The sequence below is a fragment of the Puntigrus tetrazona genome, unplaced genomic scaffold (assembly GCF_018831695.1).
Source record: "Puntigrus tetrazona isolate hp1 unplaced genomic scaffold, ASM1883169v1 S000001140, whole genome shotgun sequence".
NCBI lineage: Eukaryota > Metazoa > Chordata > Actinopteri > Cypriniformes > Cyprinidae > Puntigrus > Puntigrus tetrazona.
Window position 1 is genome coordinate 463,245 of NW_025048726.1, and position 18,098 is coordinate 481,342.

Below are 18,098 nucleotides of genomic sequence, written 5' to 3' on the forward strand. Positions count from 1 at the left end.
ATAATAGTTAAGGCCAGTTAATATAAAGGGTGACCAGTGTTTGAGTTGTGAATATGACAGAATGATTACGTAAACTGATATGGCACATCTCCATAACTAAGGTCTCTCTGGTCTGGACGCAAAGTCGAGTGGTCGTCTGGGTTCCAGAGCCATGATTTATTACATGACCACTACTATCATTGCTGCTGTGCTGGGGGTCATCCTGGTCCTCCTCATCCACCCCGGAAATCCAAAACTCAAGGAGAATCTGGGAGAAGGAGCCGAGAATGATGAGGTTTCCAGTCTTGATGCCTTTTTTGATCTTATCAGAAACCTCTTCCCAGAGAACTTGGTTCAGGCTTGCTTCCAGCAGGTAAGAGTTCCCCAGAGAATGTTCAGGCTCACAAGATTTTCAACATAAATGTGTTACAGTATGATAGATGTCATTAAAGAAATAGTTCACCCAAAACAGGGATTTGCTGAAAATGTACTCAACCTCAGGCCTTTTAAGATGCATTTATTTCTTCATCAGAACACCATATTAAAAAAGAAAAGCACGGCTAAATGTGACATTATAATGGGTTTATGTGGATGTTACTTTAAATTCACTCAAATCAAAAGTTAAAAGTTGTCATATTTTGAATGTAAAGGTAATCGATCCATTTATGCTTACAATTATACAGTAATGGATATAGTATGTAATTGCTAATGTTATGAAAAATTCAAAATATTATTGTCATGTTGTTTCCACATTCTCTTGGTGATTCAGTGTGAAATTATATTTATGATACAGTTTAGGTTAGGGTGTCATTAATAATTCTGAGCAGTTTATGAGTTATTCTTAATTGATCAACAACCCCGGTGCTTTAGTTGTTTAGTTGAATGTAATTATTGATTGAGGTGATGTAATGCACAGATCCAAACCGTCGTGAAGAAGGTAGAAGTTCAGCCTGATTTCGAAGACACCAACAGCACTGACTATCTGTCCAATGCCACCAAACCACCCCCGATTTTCAAAGACAAGAAATCTCTGCAGTTCAAGAGTGGAATGAACGTGTTGGGTAGGGCACCGTACTCGCAGATATTGGTAGATTATACCTTTTCGTTGAAATATTGATTGATATCTTTGTGTTTCGTTATGTTCCAGGTCTAATTGGCTTCTTCATTGCCTTTGGTATTTGCATGGGCAAGATGGGAGAGAAAGCTAGGCTCATGATTGACTTCTTCAACATACTCAATGAGATTGTGATGAAGCTGGTTATCATGATCATGTGGTCAGTTATGCTGTTTATGTCCTCTAGCTGATTAAGAAATCAGAAGTACTGGTATGTTTTATGGACTCACATTATGAACCGACTCTGTAGGTACTCACCCTTTGGCATCGCCTGCTTGATCTGTGGGAAGATCATCTCTATCAAAGATCTGGAGGTGGTGGCCAGGCAGCTGGGGATGTACATGATCACGGTTATTATTGGTCTGATCATCCATGGTGCCATATTCCTACCATGCATATACTTTGCGATTGTTCGGAAAAATCCCTTCTCGTTCTTCATGGGCATCTTCCAGGCCTGGATCACGGCTCTGGGCACAGCCTCTAGGTATGAAATCACTCTACATGATCTTTTCATGAATGATATATTAATTCCATGGAGCCATACATTTGTTATTAAAATGTAATATTAAGATTTTTATTTGTTTCTCAGAATAAGCAATTTACAGAAATTGTTAACGTTAAAGATTGCAATACTGTTTAAAATTTGCGATTTAGTGCTGGCCAATTGGATAGTTTACATATGGTCTCAATATAAGCAATGAAGTAATTGCTTTGTACTGTATTTAGGATTTTTTAAATAGCGTTAAACTACTTAACACAACTCCAGCCCAAGTCAAATGTAGTTATACATCTTAGAAAAAGCTTGGTTTGGCGTTATTGACCTGTCACCATATTTAATTTAGACCATTGGTCTTAAACTCCGTTTCACATCTCCAAATCACACCCGCTTGGAAATTTCTAGTGATCCTGAAGAGCTTGATGAGCTGGATCAGGTGTTTTTTTGATTAGAGTAGAGTAGAGCAATTGTATTGCCAAATATCATCATCATTAAGTAATAAGCTGTTTCTGTCCCTCTTTACTGCTCTGTATAAATAGATGTGCAGGACTGTAGACTCACAAATAAACACCCAGTGTTGTGATTGGCTAAAACCTCTGTATGTTTGACAGCTTACAGACAGCTTTGACAGCTCAGTCCAACTCTTTAACCATTAAGCCACAATCTCCTGCTGTTGCTGTTTTATGGTTTGGTTTCTGTGTAGACCTTACAATCTGTGGGCGGGGCTACACAGGCAGTGATGTAGAATTGTGGGCGGGGTTTAACTAGTAGCGGTGTGGAAGCAGGCATTGATCTTGTGTAGATGCAGTTTATAAATGACTTAATATAAATAAGTATTTTTGGCTCCAAAAAAATTATAACCCCAAGCCTAATGTTTTATCTGATTATTGTTTTCCTTTTCTTCTTCTTCTAGCGCTGGCACTCTGCCCGTAACATTCCGGTGTCTTGAGGAAAACCTTGGCATTGACAAGAGAGTTACACGTTTTGTGCTTCCTGTTGGAGCAACAATTAACATGGACGGAACAGCCCTTTATGAGGCTGTGGCTGCCATTTTTATTGCCCAGATGAACGGAATTGCTTTAGATCCTGGTCAAATTGTCACTGTCAGGTAAGACATTTAAAAAAAAATAATATATAATATGAACAAACCTAATCAATTAGCGTACTCTGCACCAACTAGGTGGAGCTGAGCATAAATCATATATTAAGTATATTTTCCTAGGTTTTTGTAGTTAATATAATATATAATCAATTCTAGCTCTCTATCAAAACAATACTGTCACATTAGATAGGTGTGTAACATTAATAAATAGGTGCTTGGATCGGTTGAAAATGTATTATCAGAAGTTTTTTAGGATAACTAAAGTTTCCTTTTAGAGGATCTGGTGCTATGGCCTTTCCCTCTAGGTGTGATGATGTGTGAAGTTGTCAGTTCTTTGGCTGATGGCGCTGAGATGTAGGGTCACTGATGCCTTTAAAGGACATGCTCATGCCATCACAACTTTTTATCTTTTCGTGCATTATTTGCTTGATATTTTAGCCACACTTGTCAAATGTATTTCTTATACTGGGGGGAACACAATAGTTTTTCATGAGAGTTTATGAGATGATGCTTGGTAACTGTGTATAATGCTTTGATTGACTCGTTGAGCTGTTCCCAGATAGCAAGTGACTGTTAAAACAATGTTAAGTCAATGCTGAATGAATGAATGAATGATGAATTTATGTAATGTTTTATTGTGTATAGCTGTACACTCCTCAGTCAGCACCTGTGTGGATGAGGATTATTAGGAGGCCATGACTGGCAAGTGCCAGTGGAGGAGATTTGACCAGGACACCAGGGTTCAAATCCACTGATTCGTTCAAAATGGCTGATTCGATTAGAAAAAACACAAATGTGTGTGTTTGTATGTGTGTGTGTGTGTTTGTTTGTATGTATAATTGGAGCAATTTGATCTAGCGGGTGGAGATGGGTAGGTTTAGGGAAATGTAAAGCGGGAGGAGCTGGATCTAGAGTTGGTGCACCACTGTAATACCAGTGTATTTTCATGCTAACTTCTCAGGAACTGTCCGCCACACAGTGATGCAGCTGTAGAAGGTGCACATGATGAGGCCTGGGGCTCTTCTCAGTTTGCATAGGAAATAGAGATGTTGTTGGCCAGTGCTGTGGTGTTGTTAGTCCAGGAGATGGCCTCTGTGATGTGAACACCCAGGAACTTAGTGCTGCTCACTTTCCCCACAGCCGTACCATTGATGGTCAGAGTAAATGACCATCTTTAGAAGTATCTTTAGTATTTATTCCTTTTAATCTAGTAAACACTTCAATATCAGCATGTTTTCTAGAATTGTCTTTGTAAATAGAAGCACAATTACAGGGGTGTCCAATCTTTTCAGCTGAGCTCCAGCTCTAAATATACATACATGAAGCAGCTAATTATCTTTATTAATCTTTAATATCACTGAAAACTACCAGGCAGATGTGCTGAACATGTGTACTCTAAACTTATGGCCATTACTCACAGGAAAGAAGTATGGGATGTGAACCTTAGTCTTTAAAAATTAAGATGCAGATTCGATTTATGTAGTCTTAATCTCTTTAAACATCAGAACAATAGCCTTGTACACTATCACAAACACAAGATGTTTTTTTTATGATCGTGTTATGTGGGAACTAAGTAAAATAAATGGAGGCCAGTTGCATTAAATTAAAATGAATGATTGCCTGGCAAAACAGTACTCTGGGAGCAGGACATCAAACCCCAGGTCAGGTTATTATATACTGCATATATAATAATAATAAGCATGGAGTGCTATTTAGAACTTGCAAATAAAGATAAACCAGCTCATAATATTTGACTTTCTATATGTGCTATATATAGTTAGAGACTCACAGAAACATCTTCTGCTTTCTGCTTTTTTAAGTACATCAGAAACTGAAAGAAAATAATGCTAATGATAGCAAACGTTTAGCGAAGCTCACAGGCACTCCGTGCAGTAAAATTCCAATCATTAAAAGGTTCGCTTTTCATTCATGAAGACAACATGTGAAAATGTGCTAAAAGTGTGCCTCTGCAAAAAAAATTTAAGATGAAAACAGAATTATCGTTAGACCCAAGAGATGGCGGTAAAGTCTCACTCAATGGCTCCAGCTCCTACTTCAACGTTTTTTTTTCACGTCCTTTGATTTAGTATAAAATAAATATTATAAAAATGTAGTATGTTTTATTGCACTGAAGTATAGCAAGTGCAGTAACAGCCTATAATGCTGAATTATTTAAATACCTATATAGTCAAATACAAATTAAATAAGTTGGTAGGCTATAACAAATGAATAATGAATTCAATATTTTTAAATGTTCATATTTAATTTAATAACTAGGCTATGTTTTAAGTTTTATCACACACAGACCTGTATTTTTGTTAGTCTGAATCTAGTCTGAATCACTGAACGGACAGCTATATTTTGACATGGGCTCGTCAGATGATTCATTCCGTTGCCACTGTCAATCATAGCAATGACTCATGGCATGATTTAACGGATTCCTTTGTATAAATTTAACATTTGAGTTTGTCATTCGTGAAATGATATACATAGACATTTGGTCGTCTGTTCTTCTTTTATCAAAAACCAGGAAGTTATCATACCTGCCACCGTTTTTAGGAGCGTGTGTCAAACAATAGTGTTTAATTGTAAAAATTGCCAATTCACACTGCACAGACAGACACCAACAAACAAGTTGGCTGTCAGCTTTAGAGTTTTAGGATTTTAGAATGTGGCATCGTCCAGTGGCGTCAAAACGGTGAACTGGCGAGCTCCACCAACAGAAGCTAGGGCTGCAAATTTCACTGCGGTTTCCATAATGAAGGGAAACAAGCAAACTTTCAAAAAATGGAAACCAAAACGTGAAGGAGAGGCATTGCTTGCTGCTTGTTTGTCTGGTGGTCTGTCGCTGTTCAGCTGGGAACAAGGAGTTGTGTAAATTAGATACAAACATTGTTTGAAACTGTACCAGAAGTTGTGTGAAAGATTAATTAAACAAGACTTCTTTCATCAGATTTTTTAATATCAATCTCAACCGTGATTTTTAACATCGTATCCTTGTCACCTTGTTTTCTGGGTCATGCGCTTCACAGAGGCTCTTTTTTCCAGAGGAAAGAACTCTAGCTATGCAATTATTAAGGCACTGCATTAGCTTGATTTATGGCGCTCCGATGCTGAGCTCAAAGCTATGAAGTGTCAGTCTCTCACTCTTTCCAGACCGTAGCTCCATGACTCATTGTGCTTTGGCCTGTGTTAAGGCAGATAATCATTCTTTTTTGGAGAATTAGCCAAACTGGGTGGAAATGTCTCCTTCCCACAAAGAATCTTTCAATTTACAGTCTGTATTTTCTTGTGCTGAAACTGATTGTGGCTAATCCTGCACTTGCACCTGAGGGTCTTCAACGCCCAAGATGTACAACTGAGAGATTTTGTAGGTCTGTGTCATGCACTGTTGGGTATGATGGCAGCAGTTATACAGATAAGTCTACACGATGTTAGTTTAACAGACATCCGTCTCTATTGGTATACACACTGCAGAATGCTCATTCGTTTAACTTTTATTGTGCAAACTTCCCCAGTTTTTGACCTACAGACGCAGAAAAAGTCACAGCTCAAGATATGATCTTTAACCAATTGCCATCTGGGACAACCATGCATTTGTGAAAACAGACAATATGTTTGTAGCAAAAAGGGCAATACCTTACACAGGCGAGATGCAATTTATATTTGTCTTTAAAAAAAAGTGAATTTTTTTTTCTGGCACTCACAGAAAAGAAAGGATTTCCTCTGTCCCACGTCTCTGTGACAATGCACTTGTTTACTTTTACCAGAAAATTGACATTTCTGCAAAACCTTGGCCTAGTCTTGTATGCTTCTAGACTTTCTTCCTCCCATGTCTTACCCAATGCTCCTCTGAACACTACTTTGTTTTATAGTTTCTAGATGCCATTACAGGCCGACATGATGCTGAGATGAAAGCCTAGTTCGAGGGCAGTACACATCCTGGGTCAGTTGATCCTGGTAGCGGTGTTCACAAGTGTGCAGTGCTTCTATTTTTGGTTGATCCCTATATTGTTCTCTCTTGGAGAAGCCTCTTTGGGATATTCGGATCAGAGCAGATCTGCTTTTTCGTGTATCACCCCTGTCTGGAGATGCGAAAACCCTGGGGTGGGCCTCTACACTACGCACTTTAATTAAATGTGGTCTATTGTCTGAGATTTTGGAGAACATTTTAATTGCAAGAGCCTTCTCTTCTAGACGGTTGTGTGTATATAAGTGGAGACTACTTTATTCTTGGTGCAAAAAACACAATGTGGGAAATCCCACTTCTCTTGAAAGTTAAGGTACAATCTGGTACCTTCTCCTGGAGAAGTGGAGTGGACTTGTGGCCTTTTAATGGACCGTGACAATGGTTTGATTATCTCTTAGTTAAGAATGTCTCTTGGGATAGTTTCAGCAATCCAGTGTCTTAATTGCAGGAGTTGCCCTGTCTTGGGATAACCCAGGCATCACAGTGTGGTGAGGGAATAAACAAAGATGAGAAATCACAATAAACAGTCTTTTACCAATCCACAGAGAGAGTTTCCAACAAGGGTGGTAGCATGCACACATACATAGATGTAGTTAACATTGACGAGACCAGACAAAGAACCACAGAACTGAATGAAACTCATAAAGGGGAGATGATGATGAAAACAAAGACACACACCTGAACATAATGACAAATCAAACGTGAGATGGAAACTACAGAGCACATGGGGAATGGAAAACACAACAAAACAGTCTTGAGATGTGACACCAAGGGACTGTACCATGACTGAACAAAGTTATTTTTGAGCTGACAAAACCAAAACACTCCACTCCGGGTTTGTTAGTGCCACAAAGCTGATCATCAGCTTTAACTGGTAACTCAGGCTTGATCCTGATTTAATGGAGCTTGTGCGCATGAAGGTGTGACATCAATAATGAGCGACCAATCACGTGCATTGAAACTGTGATTCACTTCCAACAATTAACCAAACGATTAAACAATATAAAGAATGTAAACACATTTTTAAAAAAGCAAGATGAAATAACCCATCAATGAAATAGGAAAAAGTAAAGAAAACATGTTTACCATATAAGTGCAAGTAAAAGCTGTAAAGTTAGATGATAGCGTTGATAATATTTAAAATCTAAATTTAATAAAATTACAATTATTTATTCTAAAAGCTATTTATATTGCATATTATTTATATGTTTAAATTAATTTATAATAAAAGCTTAATATTTATCAAATTATTATTAAACAAAAAAATTTCACTTTAAAAGGTTTTACTATATAGAGTGCTTTAATTTGGAGTAAGAGAAGCTGGAGGAGTGGCTTTGGTAACACTTTAGAATAGGTAACAATATACTACTAACTATAGTATAACTTTCCCTCAATAAATTCTTAATTTGCTGCTTACTAATAGTTAGTGCGGTATTGTTCATTTTAGGTATTGGGAAGGATTAGAGATGTAGAACAAGGCAGTGATATGTGTTTAAAATGTTACCGTGGCTTTATTGCATCAGAAATGTGTCACTTAGCTTGAAGCTGATTGGTCAAATTTCATTCTGAGATCTCTAACCCAGAAGATAACCTACCATGAAGCCGATTAGCTGTGGAGTGTAAGTTACTATGGCGCTGAACACTGCAGAAAGACTATTTCATTGTACCTAAAACCAGTCATTGGCAAACTGAACTGAAACTTATCTGTTTAACCAGCTAAACCACTTCATGGTACAGGCCCCAGGCTTATTCTTTGTAATAAAATAGCTCTGGGCTGTGGAGAGGAGCTCTTAGGTTGAATTCGTTAAATGTGATTTACTACCACAGTGTCTCGTCCCCTAATTTAGGTAATGGTTAATTTGTGATCATTTCACTTCGATACTAGATATCGTGTTGACAGTGCCCTAACGATCTGTGCTTTTTACTCTTTGCTCATATATAACCTACATTAATATTCAAGTAATCATTTGTTGGTCTGATGTAGCACATATATTGTATTTTTAAAAAAGACGAGATTTTAATTTGTAGTGGAAAATGAGGCGTAGGTGTTTTTTTCACTTAAGCTGCTCTGGACAAGATTTTCTTCTAAAATGCTTTATGTGTAAATGTGAATGAATCTAAAGTGCTCGCTTTCCAATTATCCAGTCTTACGGCAACACTCGCCAGTGTGGGGGCAGCGAGTATCCCCAGTGCTGGACTGGTCACCATGTTACTCATTCTGACAGCTGTTGGACTTCCTACTCAAGATATCAGTCTGCTGGTGGCTGTTGACTGGCTTCTGTGAGTATTCTGATTGTAGACTTTTAAATGTTCAGTGATAGCGTTCTCTGCATACTGCCATATTTAAGATGATCTTATGGATCGTATGTGACTGCTGAACAGAGCCCTCCATCTTTGTTTTTCTCCTTAGGGATCGTTTCCGTACCTCGGTTAATGTGGTTGGAGACTCATATGGGGCCGGCATTGTCTATCATCTGTCCAAGGCGGAGCTGGATGCTCTGGATGCCCAACATGGGAAGTCTGATGACATAGAGATGATGACCAAGACCCAGTCCTACTATGATGACCTCAAAAACCATCATGAAAACAACTCCAACCAGTGCGTCTATGCTGCTCAAAATTCAGTCTTATTAGATGATTGCAAGGTACAAGTCACGCTTATGGACGTAGAGACATCTTCATAACACATCCCCGCATGCTCTACATGTCTCTTTTCTGACATCTTTTGCATGTTTGCGCATATGTATATGCACAAACATGTATGCGTGTGTGTACATATATGCTGTAAGTATGTAGTCATATTTCTTTGCTTCTTTTCTCTGAGCATATTTTGTATGTTTTTAACATAAGTGCATAAAAATCTACTGCATATCAAATAATTGATTATTATTTGCAGTTAGCAGCTCTTTTCCTACATTAGTTATTTAAATATTATGTGCAGTTTGATGTAATGAACCACAGGCAGTTATGCAGGGTATGCATTCAGTGCAGTATATTATTAATCTGCACAGCTTTTTCAAGCACATTAATACACAATACAGTACTCATAATATTGTGTCCTTCATAGATAGACTAGGAATAATGCGAGCAACACAAACTCTCCAGGGTTTATTCACAGCATCAACTCTAGCGTGACCAAGGTAACGTGCATCATAATCTTAAAAAGAAACCATAACCGCGTATAGCTTTGACAATAACCCTTCAGCCTGATGGTGCAAAACAGGCTTTATTCAGCTAATATTTATATATTCATGATAAGGAGGCTTTAATGAGTGATTGATATAATAAACAGAATTGTGTGCATCTTGCGGAAGAGCATTGTAGCTGGATCTACTTCCCTCTATCACTCAGGTACTGGGCTCCTCCGCAGCGGTAACTACCAAAACCAGTCTAAATAGTCCTGAGACTAAACACACTTTTAGGGGAAATCCTTCAGACTAGACACATCTTCATCTTCATTTTTTTTTTTTTTTGCTGCATAATAGACTGAATGTCAGCTCCCGTCGTCTGTTGTAGTTTAACGAAAACTAACCCAGTTTTATTAAAAATGCAGTCCATTGTAGAAGCCTTGCAAAGTAACCACTCACAAACGCTTGTACTAATGTTGTACCTTGTTATATATATTTATTTTTTACTGGAAAAAAGATTATGTTCTGTTGAATGTCATAGAGCACTTTGTCACTGAATATTCAACATCAAATGGGTTTAGTGTCAAGTGTGTGTCTTGGAGCACAGAATTCTAAATGACAGAAACAAAAGTAAAAATTAAACAGCTATATATATATATATATAATGAAATGAAGTTAATAGTAATCTATAAAATATGTCAAAAGACTATAATAAACAGACACATCATAAATGATACCTATAACCATAACAACTCTGAGAGAATCTGGCTGAAGTCACATGTCTTTTCCAGGTACAAACTTTTCTTCAGATTACAAAAGCAACACACAACACAGTGTTAAAGGGAGGGTTTATGCAAAATCGCAAAAGTACCACTACAATCAAGGCATAGAAACATAGTTAAAATGATCCATCAGTGGTTCAACCATCATTTTAAGAAGCTATGAGAATAATTTTGTGTGCAAAGAAAATAACTTTTATGGTTAAACCGTCCAACATGGACCACCTTAACTATGTCCTACATTTCTGTACCTTGGTCACAGTTCCTCTGCTGTTCATTGGGGATCAGAAAGCTCAGTTTCATCAAAAAATATCGCAATTTGCGTTTTGTCTTAAGACACGAGGGTGACTAACTGTCCCTTTAACACGGTGTGCTGTACACCACTATCAAAAAAATGGTCTGACTTTTACACTTTACATTCGGGTGAACTTTTTGGTGGCATTTGATTGCTTGGTAACATTATATTTTTAGGTTTACACCTATTAGCTGCTCATAAGCATGCATGTTACTAGACTATTAGCCATTTATTAGTGCTAATTGCACATCTACATCCCTAAACCTAGCCAAACCTAGCCCACCGCAAGCTGCAAATAGGAAAAGGTCGTAGTTAAAAGTTAACAAGTGTTACCTATTCTAAAGTGTTACCGCTAAAAGTCTCAGAATTCTTTGCTCCAATGCTCTGGAGAGATCTTACATTTAAGTTGTTGAAGGTTCACATGGATATGCACTCAAATCTGTGGATAACTCTTTCAGGTAACCTTGGCAGCCACGAACGGCTCAACCGCGGAGTACACGCTCGTTGAGGAAGAACCTTGGAAAAACGATTAATGCAAGCACACAGACCCCCGGCACCCAAAAGAGAGGGAGAGAGAGAGAGGAAACAACAACCTGTATTCATGCACATAGAACAAATGGGTTTTGTAGTTTATTTGTATGGTTTCTATTCTTTCTAACATGTTTAACAATGTTATATTGTCTCATGTAACACAAGAATGTGAGGCCAAAAGCTCACACATGCAGCTGACATAATGTTATTGAGGCAGTTACATAAATTATTTGCGATGCTAATACACACACACACACACACACACACACATATACATATATATATATATATATATATATATATATATATATATATATATATATATATATATATATATATATGCATGTATGAACTTTCAAACGTACATATTTTGAAAAGGAGTGGAAAAATCGTTCAAATAACAAAGCTTCTTCCCACTGCTCTTTCTTTGGCCTCACTCTGAACTACCTTGCACCACACCGTAGCACCTCTCGGTCCCAACAAATCTTACAGCCGCTTCTCGGAAAGGCTAATATGGTGTTGCTAGGATACAAATGTAGTGACGGAAGATGGAAGGAAAAGCACAAGTCGCGTTTATTTGGAGAGCCTCCTCCCCTGGAGCTCACAGGAGTGGGGGTTTTCTGTCAAGGAAATGGATGGTAGGGTGTTTCTCGTATGTATGTTGGTGAATCGGTGGCACAATAGCACAAAAACCATTCATTTACCACTTCAGGTCTTACAAGAGCCCATCAAGATGTACTGAAATATGCAACGCATGCCTTAAGTTTAGTTCACGATAAAGCACAAATCGTTTATTTATGTCGTACAACCAAAACATACGGTGAACACACAGCTAAAGTCTTCAGTGTTACAAATCATCAACCTTCGAGATTCGAAAAACATGCCTATTTTCGTATGAATTGGTGTGCGCGTGCGCTAAACCTGGACTGGCATTATTAACGACTCAATTTTGATTATTAATATGTCCAGTATGCTGAGAACGCACAACCCGTCTAAAGTAGATTAATGCCTTTGCCCGCATTCAGTATATATATTCAATTTGTATTCTACAGTTGCTCTAATGTTATTCCTTCCACTGGTGAAACATAGAGATATACTCAGGCATATAAAAATATACTCTTTTTTTTTTCCAGGAAAAATTTTGTCAGGGAACACAAAAAACATTGCTAATGCTAAGGCCCGGTTAGCCTGCTGGAGAGAACTGTTTACCTGTTTTTATAATCCAAGTATATTTAATTACCTAATGACTTCATCTTTCACTTCTGATGACTTAGACACCGCCGAGGCTATTGTAACTATTTTTAAGCCTCGAAAAATCACATCTAAGCGAACTACGAAGCCAAGTAGTATTACAACGGATGAGTTAAATGGTCATAAAGAGGAGGAAAACTGAGCTGAGCCAAAACGCTACCTCTGGATGTACAATCCTCTTATACATCTCTGACAGCATCTGTCCCTCATATTGTAAACGACTGTTCCTTAGCCCCGTAATGCTGCAAAACACTCATAGGCCCATCGCTTTCCATCACTTCCTGTCAGACCGACCAATCAACACACGCATTCCCACGTACCTCACTATGCCAATCAGAGATTCAGTTAAAAAAACGAGTGATAAATCCAGGCGAACACACTTCTTCCCCGTGCGTGATCTTTGATCACAAGATCCTAAAAGTGTTTTGAATTTTTTTTTGGAGGATTCTACTACCCCCGCGTCTGACAAAGCTAAACAAAGATACAAATAGAAGTCTGCCCCTAGAATGTGTCATTCATTTAAGACATCTGTGATGTTTCGTGTACTAAACAGCTCTTTAATGTTCCAGTCTTCTAACCGTTGCCCGAGAGAATAAACGCCATATAAAAGTTCAATTTGCCACATTATATATAGTGTGTGGAATCATAATGTGAATTTTTCGATGTTGTGAGTGTTGCCCGTCAAAAGGCAGACGTTTGAGACTGCTGAGATTGTGTTAGATGCATGGACATTTAGTGTTTTTGCACCAGTTCCTTGAAAAGCATGAATTTTAAAGTGCCTCCTCGCACTTTGTGTATATATTGAAGGCAGGGGCGTCGCTAGTGGGGGAAGAGCGGGGCTTCTGCGGGGCCCCTCAGGTCCCTCACCCCCTCCCCCCAATCCACCCCCACCCCCACTGAGGGGACCACAGTCCACGAGTCCCCGGCGAGGGATATTTTGACCCAATGAAACGTGCTGGAAACCTAGCGAAGCCACTGATCGTAGGTTAGTTGAGATAGTGTTTAACTGATGTGACAGTTTTAATGAAGTGTTTTTGTAATCCTATAGAAAATATACCCTCTCTGCGCTGCATAAGATAAGATTCTATAGTGAAATAGAAAGGTAGTACTTTGCTGAGAGAGCTAGTCTGAATTAAACTCGAGCAATTTCATATCAATTATTCTATCTGATCTATGTTTGGAATGTTTTTTTTCCCTGCATAAAATTTATCTGTCCCTACATTTCTACGTAATCTAACATCAGACTCAAAAAAGAAGAAGAAGATATTTGTATATTATACATGGCATCTCAAAATATCGAAGTTATATTTTTGAAGATGTTATACAATAAACATGTTGTCTTAATGTGATAGTCTTATATATGCTTGTGTTATATGTACATCGAAAATATGTAACATCTTAAAGTTGTGATGAGATATGCTGAATTTGAATATACTTGATGATATAAAGCACACTTTATTAAGTCTGTGTGTGTTGAGCCACATCCACAGTATCTGCAGTTTCATGCTGTCTGTCTTGCACTTGACTTTACAATGTTTCTTTTCAGTGTTTCTGATGTATTTTATACATGCACACAGACGAACGCAAAAATTTACAGGCAATTGTGATTTTTTTTTTTTTTTTTTTCTAGAATAACCCAGGTTTATTATTCTGACATAACTGAGTGCATCTGAAACCATCATTAGTAGATGGTTTGCATTTCTTACAATGGTTATATGTAAACCCATCTGTTCTATTCTCTCACCCTTTTTGTGATGTGATTTTTTTATGTAAAGGGAGAGGAAACTCTAGTCAAAAGGAAAGTGGTAAAATAAATGATTCCTGTGTCATAGCTGTGAAATAAAAGTGAATTCATGCATATCGATATGTGTTGTACCATTGGTGTACATACAGTTATTATAACTAATAAATGTTGATTCATAACTAATTAAAGTCTTTTTATTGGCGTTATAGGGGGTTTGATGTATGCAGATGAGGATCTAGTGGGGATGGGGGCTTGGAACTGACACAGCTGCGTTTAAAATTGAACTGGAGGAGAACTGGCCCCAACGGAGTCTGGTTTCTCCCAAGGTTTTTTTCTCTCCATTCTGTATGGATGGGGTTTTGGTTCCTTGCCGCTGTCACCTCTGACTTGCTTTGTTGGGGACACTTAACTTCTAGCGATTACCGTCAAACTGATTACAGAGACCGTCTCTGCATTTAATAAATTGTTCAATCTCGCCATTATAACATCCCTGTCATTGTATTCTTCTACTTGATACTGTTCAGTGCTGTAGTTGTAGATCTGTAGTTTTAAAAACACCGTGATATGAGAGTGACTGTAGTTCAAAGAAGCGTTGGAATTAAGCCCAAATCTTAAAAGTAATCTTAACGTTTTAATTCCTAGCAAAGAGTGAGGTCCAAGATAGAATGGGGGAATGCACTAAAGCATTCAGTGAGCTGGGTTTTCTTAATCCATGAAGAAAGACATTCTAAGATTTTATTATAAAGCCAACGTTTTAAAACTCTAATGTTGGTGGCCCAATAATAGAACCCAAAATTTGGTAATGCCATTCCTCCCAGTGACTTGGGTCTCTGTAGATATGTTTTGTGTGACCTGGGAACCTATTCATTCCATATAAAATCCAGTTTCATGGAGTCTAAATCTCGAAAAGAATTCTGTGGGCAAAACATAGGAATGCATTGAAACAAATATAAAAAACATATAAAAAAAATATTGGGAAAACAACCATTAATTTGAGCTGCTAAAGAGAGAATCAAAAGAGACCACCGTTTAAAATCCTCCTTAGTTCTGACATGAGTCCAATTCGCTTAATAAATTTACATATTGATGTATGAAATGGATCCAAGTTGGGCTATTTAAAGAAAAAGTCTTTGAATTAATATGAAAATATTTGGCTTTGGTTAAGTTTAATTTGATAAATCACCTGCATACAAAGAGACTTTTACCTCTATCTGATTCCTAATTTTAGCAGTAATGTTACAGTTAGGTCGAAGGGCAATAGAAAGGGGTTCAATGGCTACTGCAAACAAAAGAGGGCTTAATGGATTTCCTTGTCTGGTGAAAAAGATAAAGCAAAAATAAGGTGACTTGTCTTACTGCAGCCAGTGGGGAAAAATAAAGTAACTTAATCCATGAAATAAATTGCTTTCCTAAACCAAATTCATCCAGAGTATAAAATAGGTAATTCCACTCCACCCTATCGAATGTTTTTTCAGCATCCATCGAAATCAAAGCTTCCTCTGTATTAACCTTTTTCAAAATTTCAGAATATCATCTCCACGTGTAAACCGAGGCGTTCTTTGTATAAGTCAGGGAATGGGGATGTGGCATATAGTATATTAAGATGAGATATTTGCTTTGCTAACATAGATAACCTTTCAGTTCTCCGTTTCCTCTCGTATATGAAATTCTTTCACCCCTAATGTAAGCCTTTAAACTTTCCCACAGAACAGTAACAGAGACCTCTGGTGTTTTATTTACACTAATAAAAAAATATTGTTTGAGAGATAAAATTGATGATGCCATCATTTGAAAGTAACCTTTTATTAAATTGCCATGGAGTGTGTGCCTTAATAAAACTATATAAAAAGATTTCAAACAAACAAGAGCATGATCAGCAAGAGAAATAGCTTCATAAATACAATCCATCAGATTTGGAAGTCTATTGTCCAGCAGAAAATAATCAGTATGATGAACATGGGAAAGAAGGAATAATGCCGACTAGAAAAATCACCAAGCATCCGAGACAAAAAAATTCTTTCATAAGTAATTGGATAGCTTTAGAGGATTTAAACAGAGGAGAAGCTTTAGAGTAGGAGAGATCCATCTTTGGATTAAGGTTGCCTCCAAGAAAAAAGTAGTAAAAGAAAACTCTCAGAGTTGAAAAGAACTGTTTGAAAAAAGAATCGTCATCCCAGTTTACACGTTAGCTAAAACAATGCTGATGTCGTAAATTTGCCCAATAACAATGACAAATCTAACTGAAGAATCAGACATCACCTTTGAATGTACAAAAGAAATACAAACCCAATTCCAGAAAAGCTGGGACACTGTACAAATTGTGAATAAAACACAGTGCAATGATGTGGAAGTTTCAAATTTCAATATTTTAGTTGGAAAACAACATAGATGACATATCAAATGTTTAAACTGGGCATCAACACATCATAAAAAGGTTGGGAAAAGGCCATGTTTACCACTGTGTGGAATCCCCTCTTCTTTTTATAACAGTCTGCAAACGTCTGGGGACTTAGGAGACAAGTTGCTCAAGTTTAGGAATAGGGATGTTGTCTCATTCTTGTCTAATCTCATTCTAGTTGGCGTACTCTTTATGATGCGCCAAATGTTTTCTATGGGTGAAAGATCTGGACAGCATGCTGGCCATTTCGGTACCCAGATCCTTCTTCTACGCAGTCATGATGTTGTAATTGATGCAGTATGTGGTCTGGCATTGTCATGTTGGAAAATGCAAGGTCTTCCCTGAAAGAGACAACGTCTGGATGGGAGTGTTTGTTGTTCTAGATCTTGGATATACCTTTCAGTATTGATGGTGCCTTTTCCAGACGTGTACGCCGCCAATGTCACACGTACTCATGCAACCCCATACCATCAGAGATGCAGGCTTCTGAACCGAGCGCTGATAACAACTCGGGTTGTCCTTGTCTTCTTTAGTCCAGATGACATGGCGTCCCAGTTTTCCGGAAAAAAAAAAAAGATCTTCAAATTATGAATCATTTGACCACAGAACAGTTTTCCCACATTCCGTTTTAAATGAGTCATGGCTCAGAGTAAACGCCTACGCTTCTGGATCATGTTTAGATATGGCTTCTTCTTTTGACCTATAGAGTTTTAGCTGGTAATGGCGAATGGCACGGTGGATTGTGTTCACCGACAATGTTTTCTGGAATCGAGTATTCCTGAGCCCATGTTGTGATTTCCATTACAGCAGCATTCCTTTATATGATGCAGTGCCATCCAATGGCCCGAAGATCATGGGCATCCAGTATGGTTTTCCGGCCTTGACCCTTTCGCACAGACATCGTTCCAGATTCTCTGAATCTTTGGATGATATTATGCACTGTAGATGATGATAACTTCAAACTTTTTGCAATTTTTCTCTGAGACACGCCTTTCTGATATTGTTCCACTATTATTTGCCACAGCACTGGGGGAATTGGCGATCCTCTGCCCATCTTGACTTCTGAGCGACACTGCCACTCTGAGAGGCTCTTTTTATACCCAATCATGTTGCCAACTGTCTTAATAAATTGCAAATTGGTTCTCCAGCTGTTCCTTATATGAATATTTAACTTTTCCAGCCTCTTATTGCTACCTGTCCCAACTTTTTTGGAATGTGTAGCCCTCATGAAATCCAAAATAAGTCAACATTTGATATGTTATCTACATTCTATTGTGAATAAAATCTAAGTTTATGAAATTTGTAAATTAT

General features: G+C 37.8%; 1 protein-coding gene across 4 annotated transcripts in view; it reads left to right on the forward strand.

Moving 5' to 3' along the window:
* Positions 1–14,572, forward strand: part of slc1a2b (solute carrier family 1 member 2b) — a 31,531-nt gene extending 16,959 nt beyond the window's left edge. For 2 of the 4 annotated variants that reach the window (XM_043234514.1, XM_043234513.1), the window contains exons 4-11: positions 102–352; positions 896–1,040; positions 1,127–1,253; positions 1,344–1,577; positions 2,503–2,697; positions 8,807–8,941; positions 9,072–9,306; positions 11,322–14,572. In XM_043234514.1, coding sequence (XP_043090449.1) covers positions 102–352; positions 896–1,040; positions 1,127–1,253; positions 1,344–1,577; positions 2,503–2,697; positions 8,807–8,941; positions 9,072–9,306; positions 11,322–11,396 — 1,397 coding nt within the window. In that variant the 3' untranslated portion in view covers positions 11,397–14,572. Of the gene's footprint in view, positions 1–101; positions 353–895; positions 1,041–1,126; positions 1,254–1,343; positions 1,578–2,502; positions 2,698–8,806; positions 8,946–9,071; positions 9,307–11,321 lie in introns of those variants that run through there. The other 2 variants (XM_043234515.1, XM_043234516.1) reach the window with 2 other exon arrangements.
* The last annotated feature ends 3,526 nt before the right edge of the window (positions 14,573–18,098 follow it).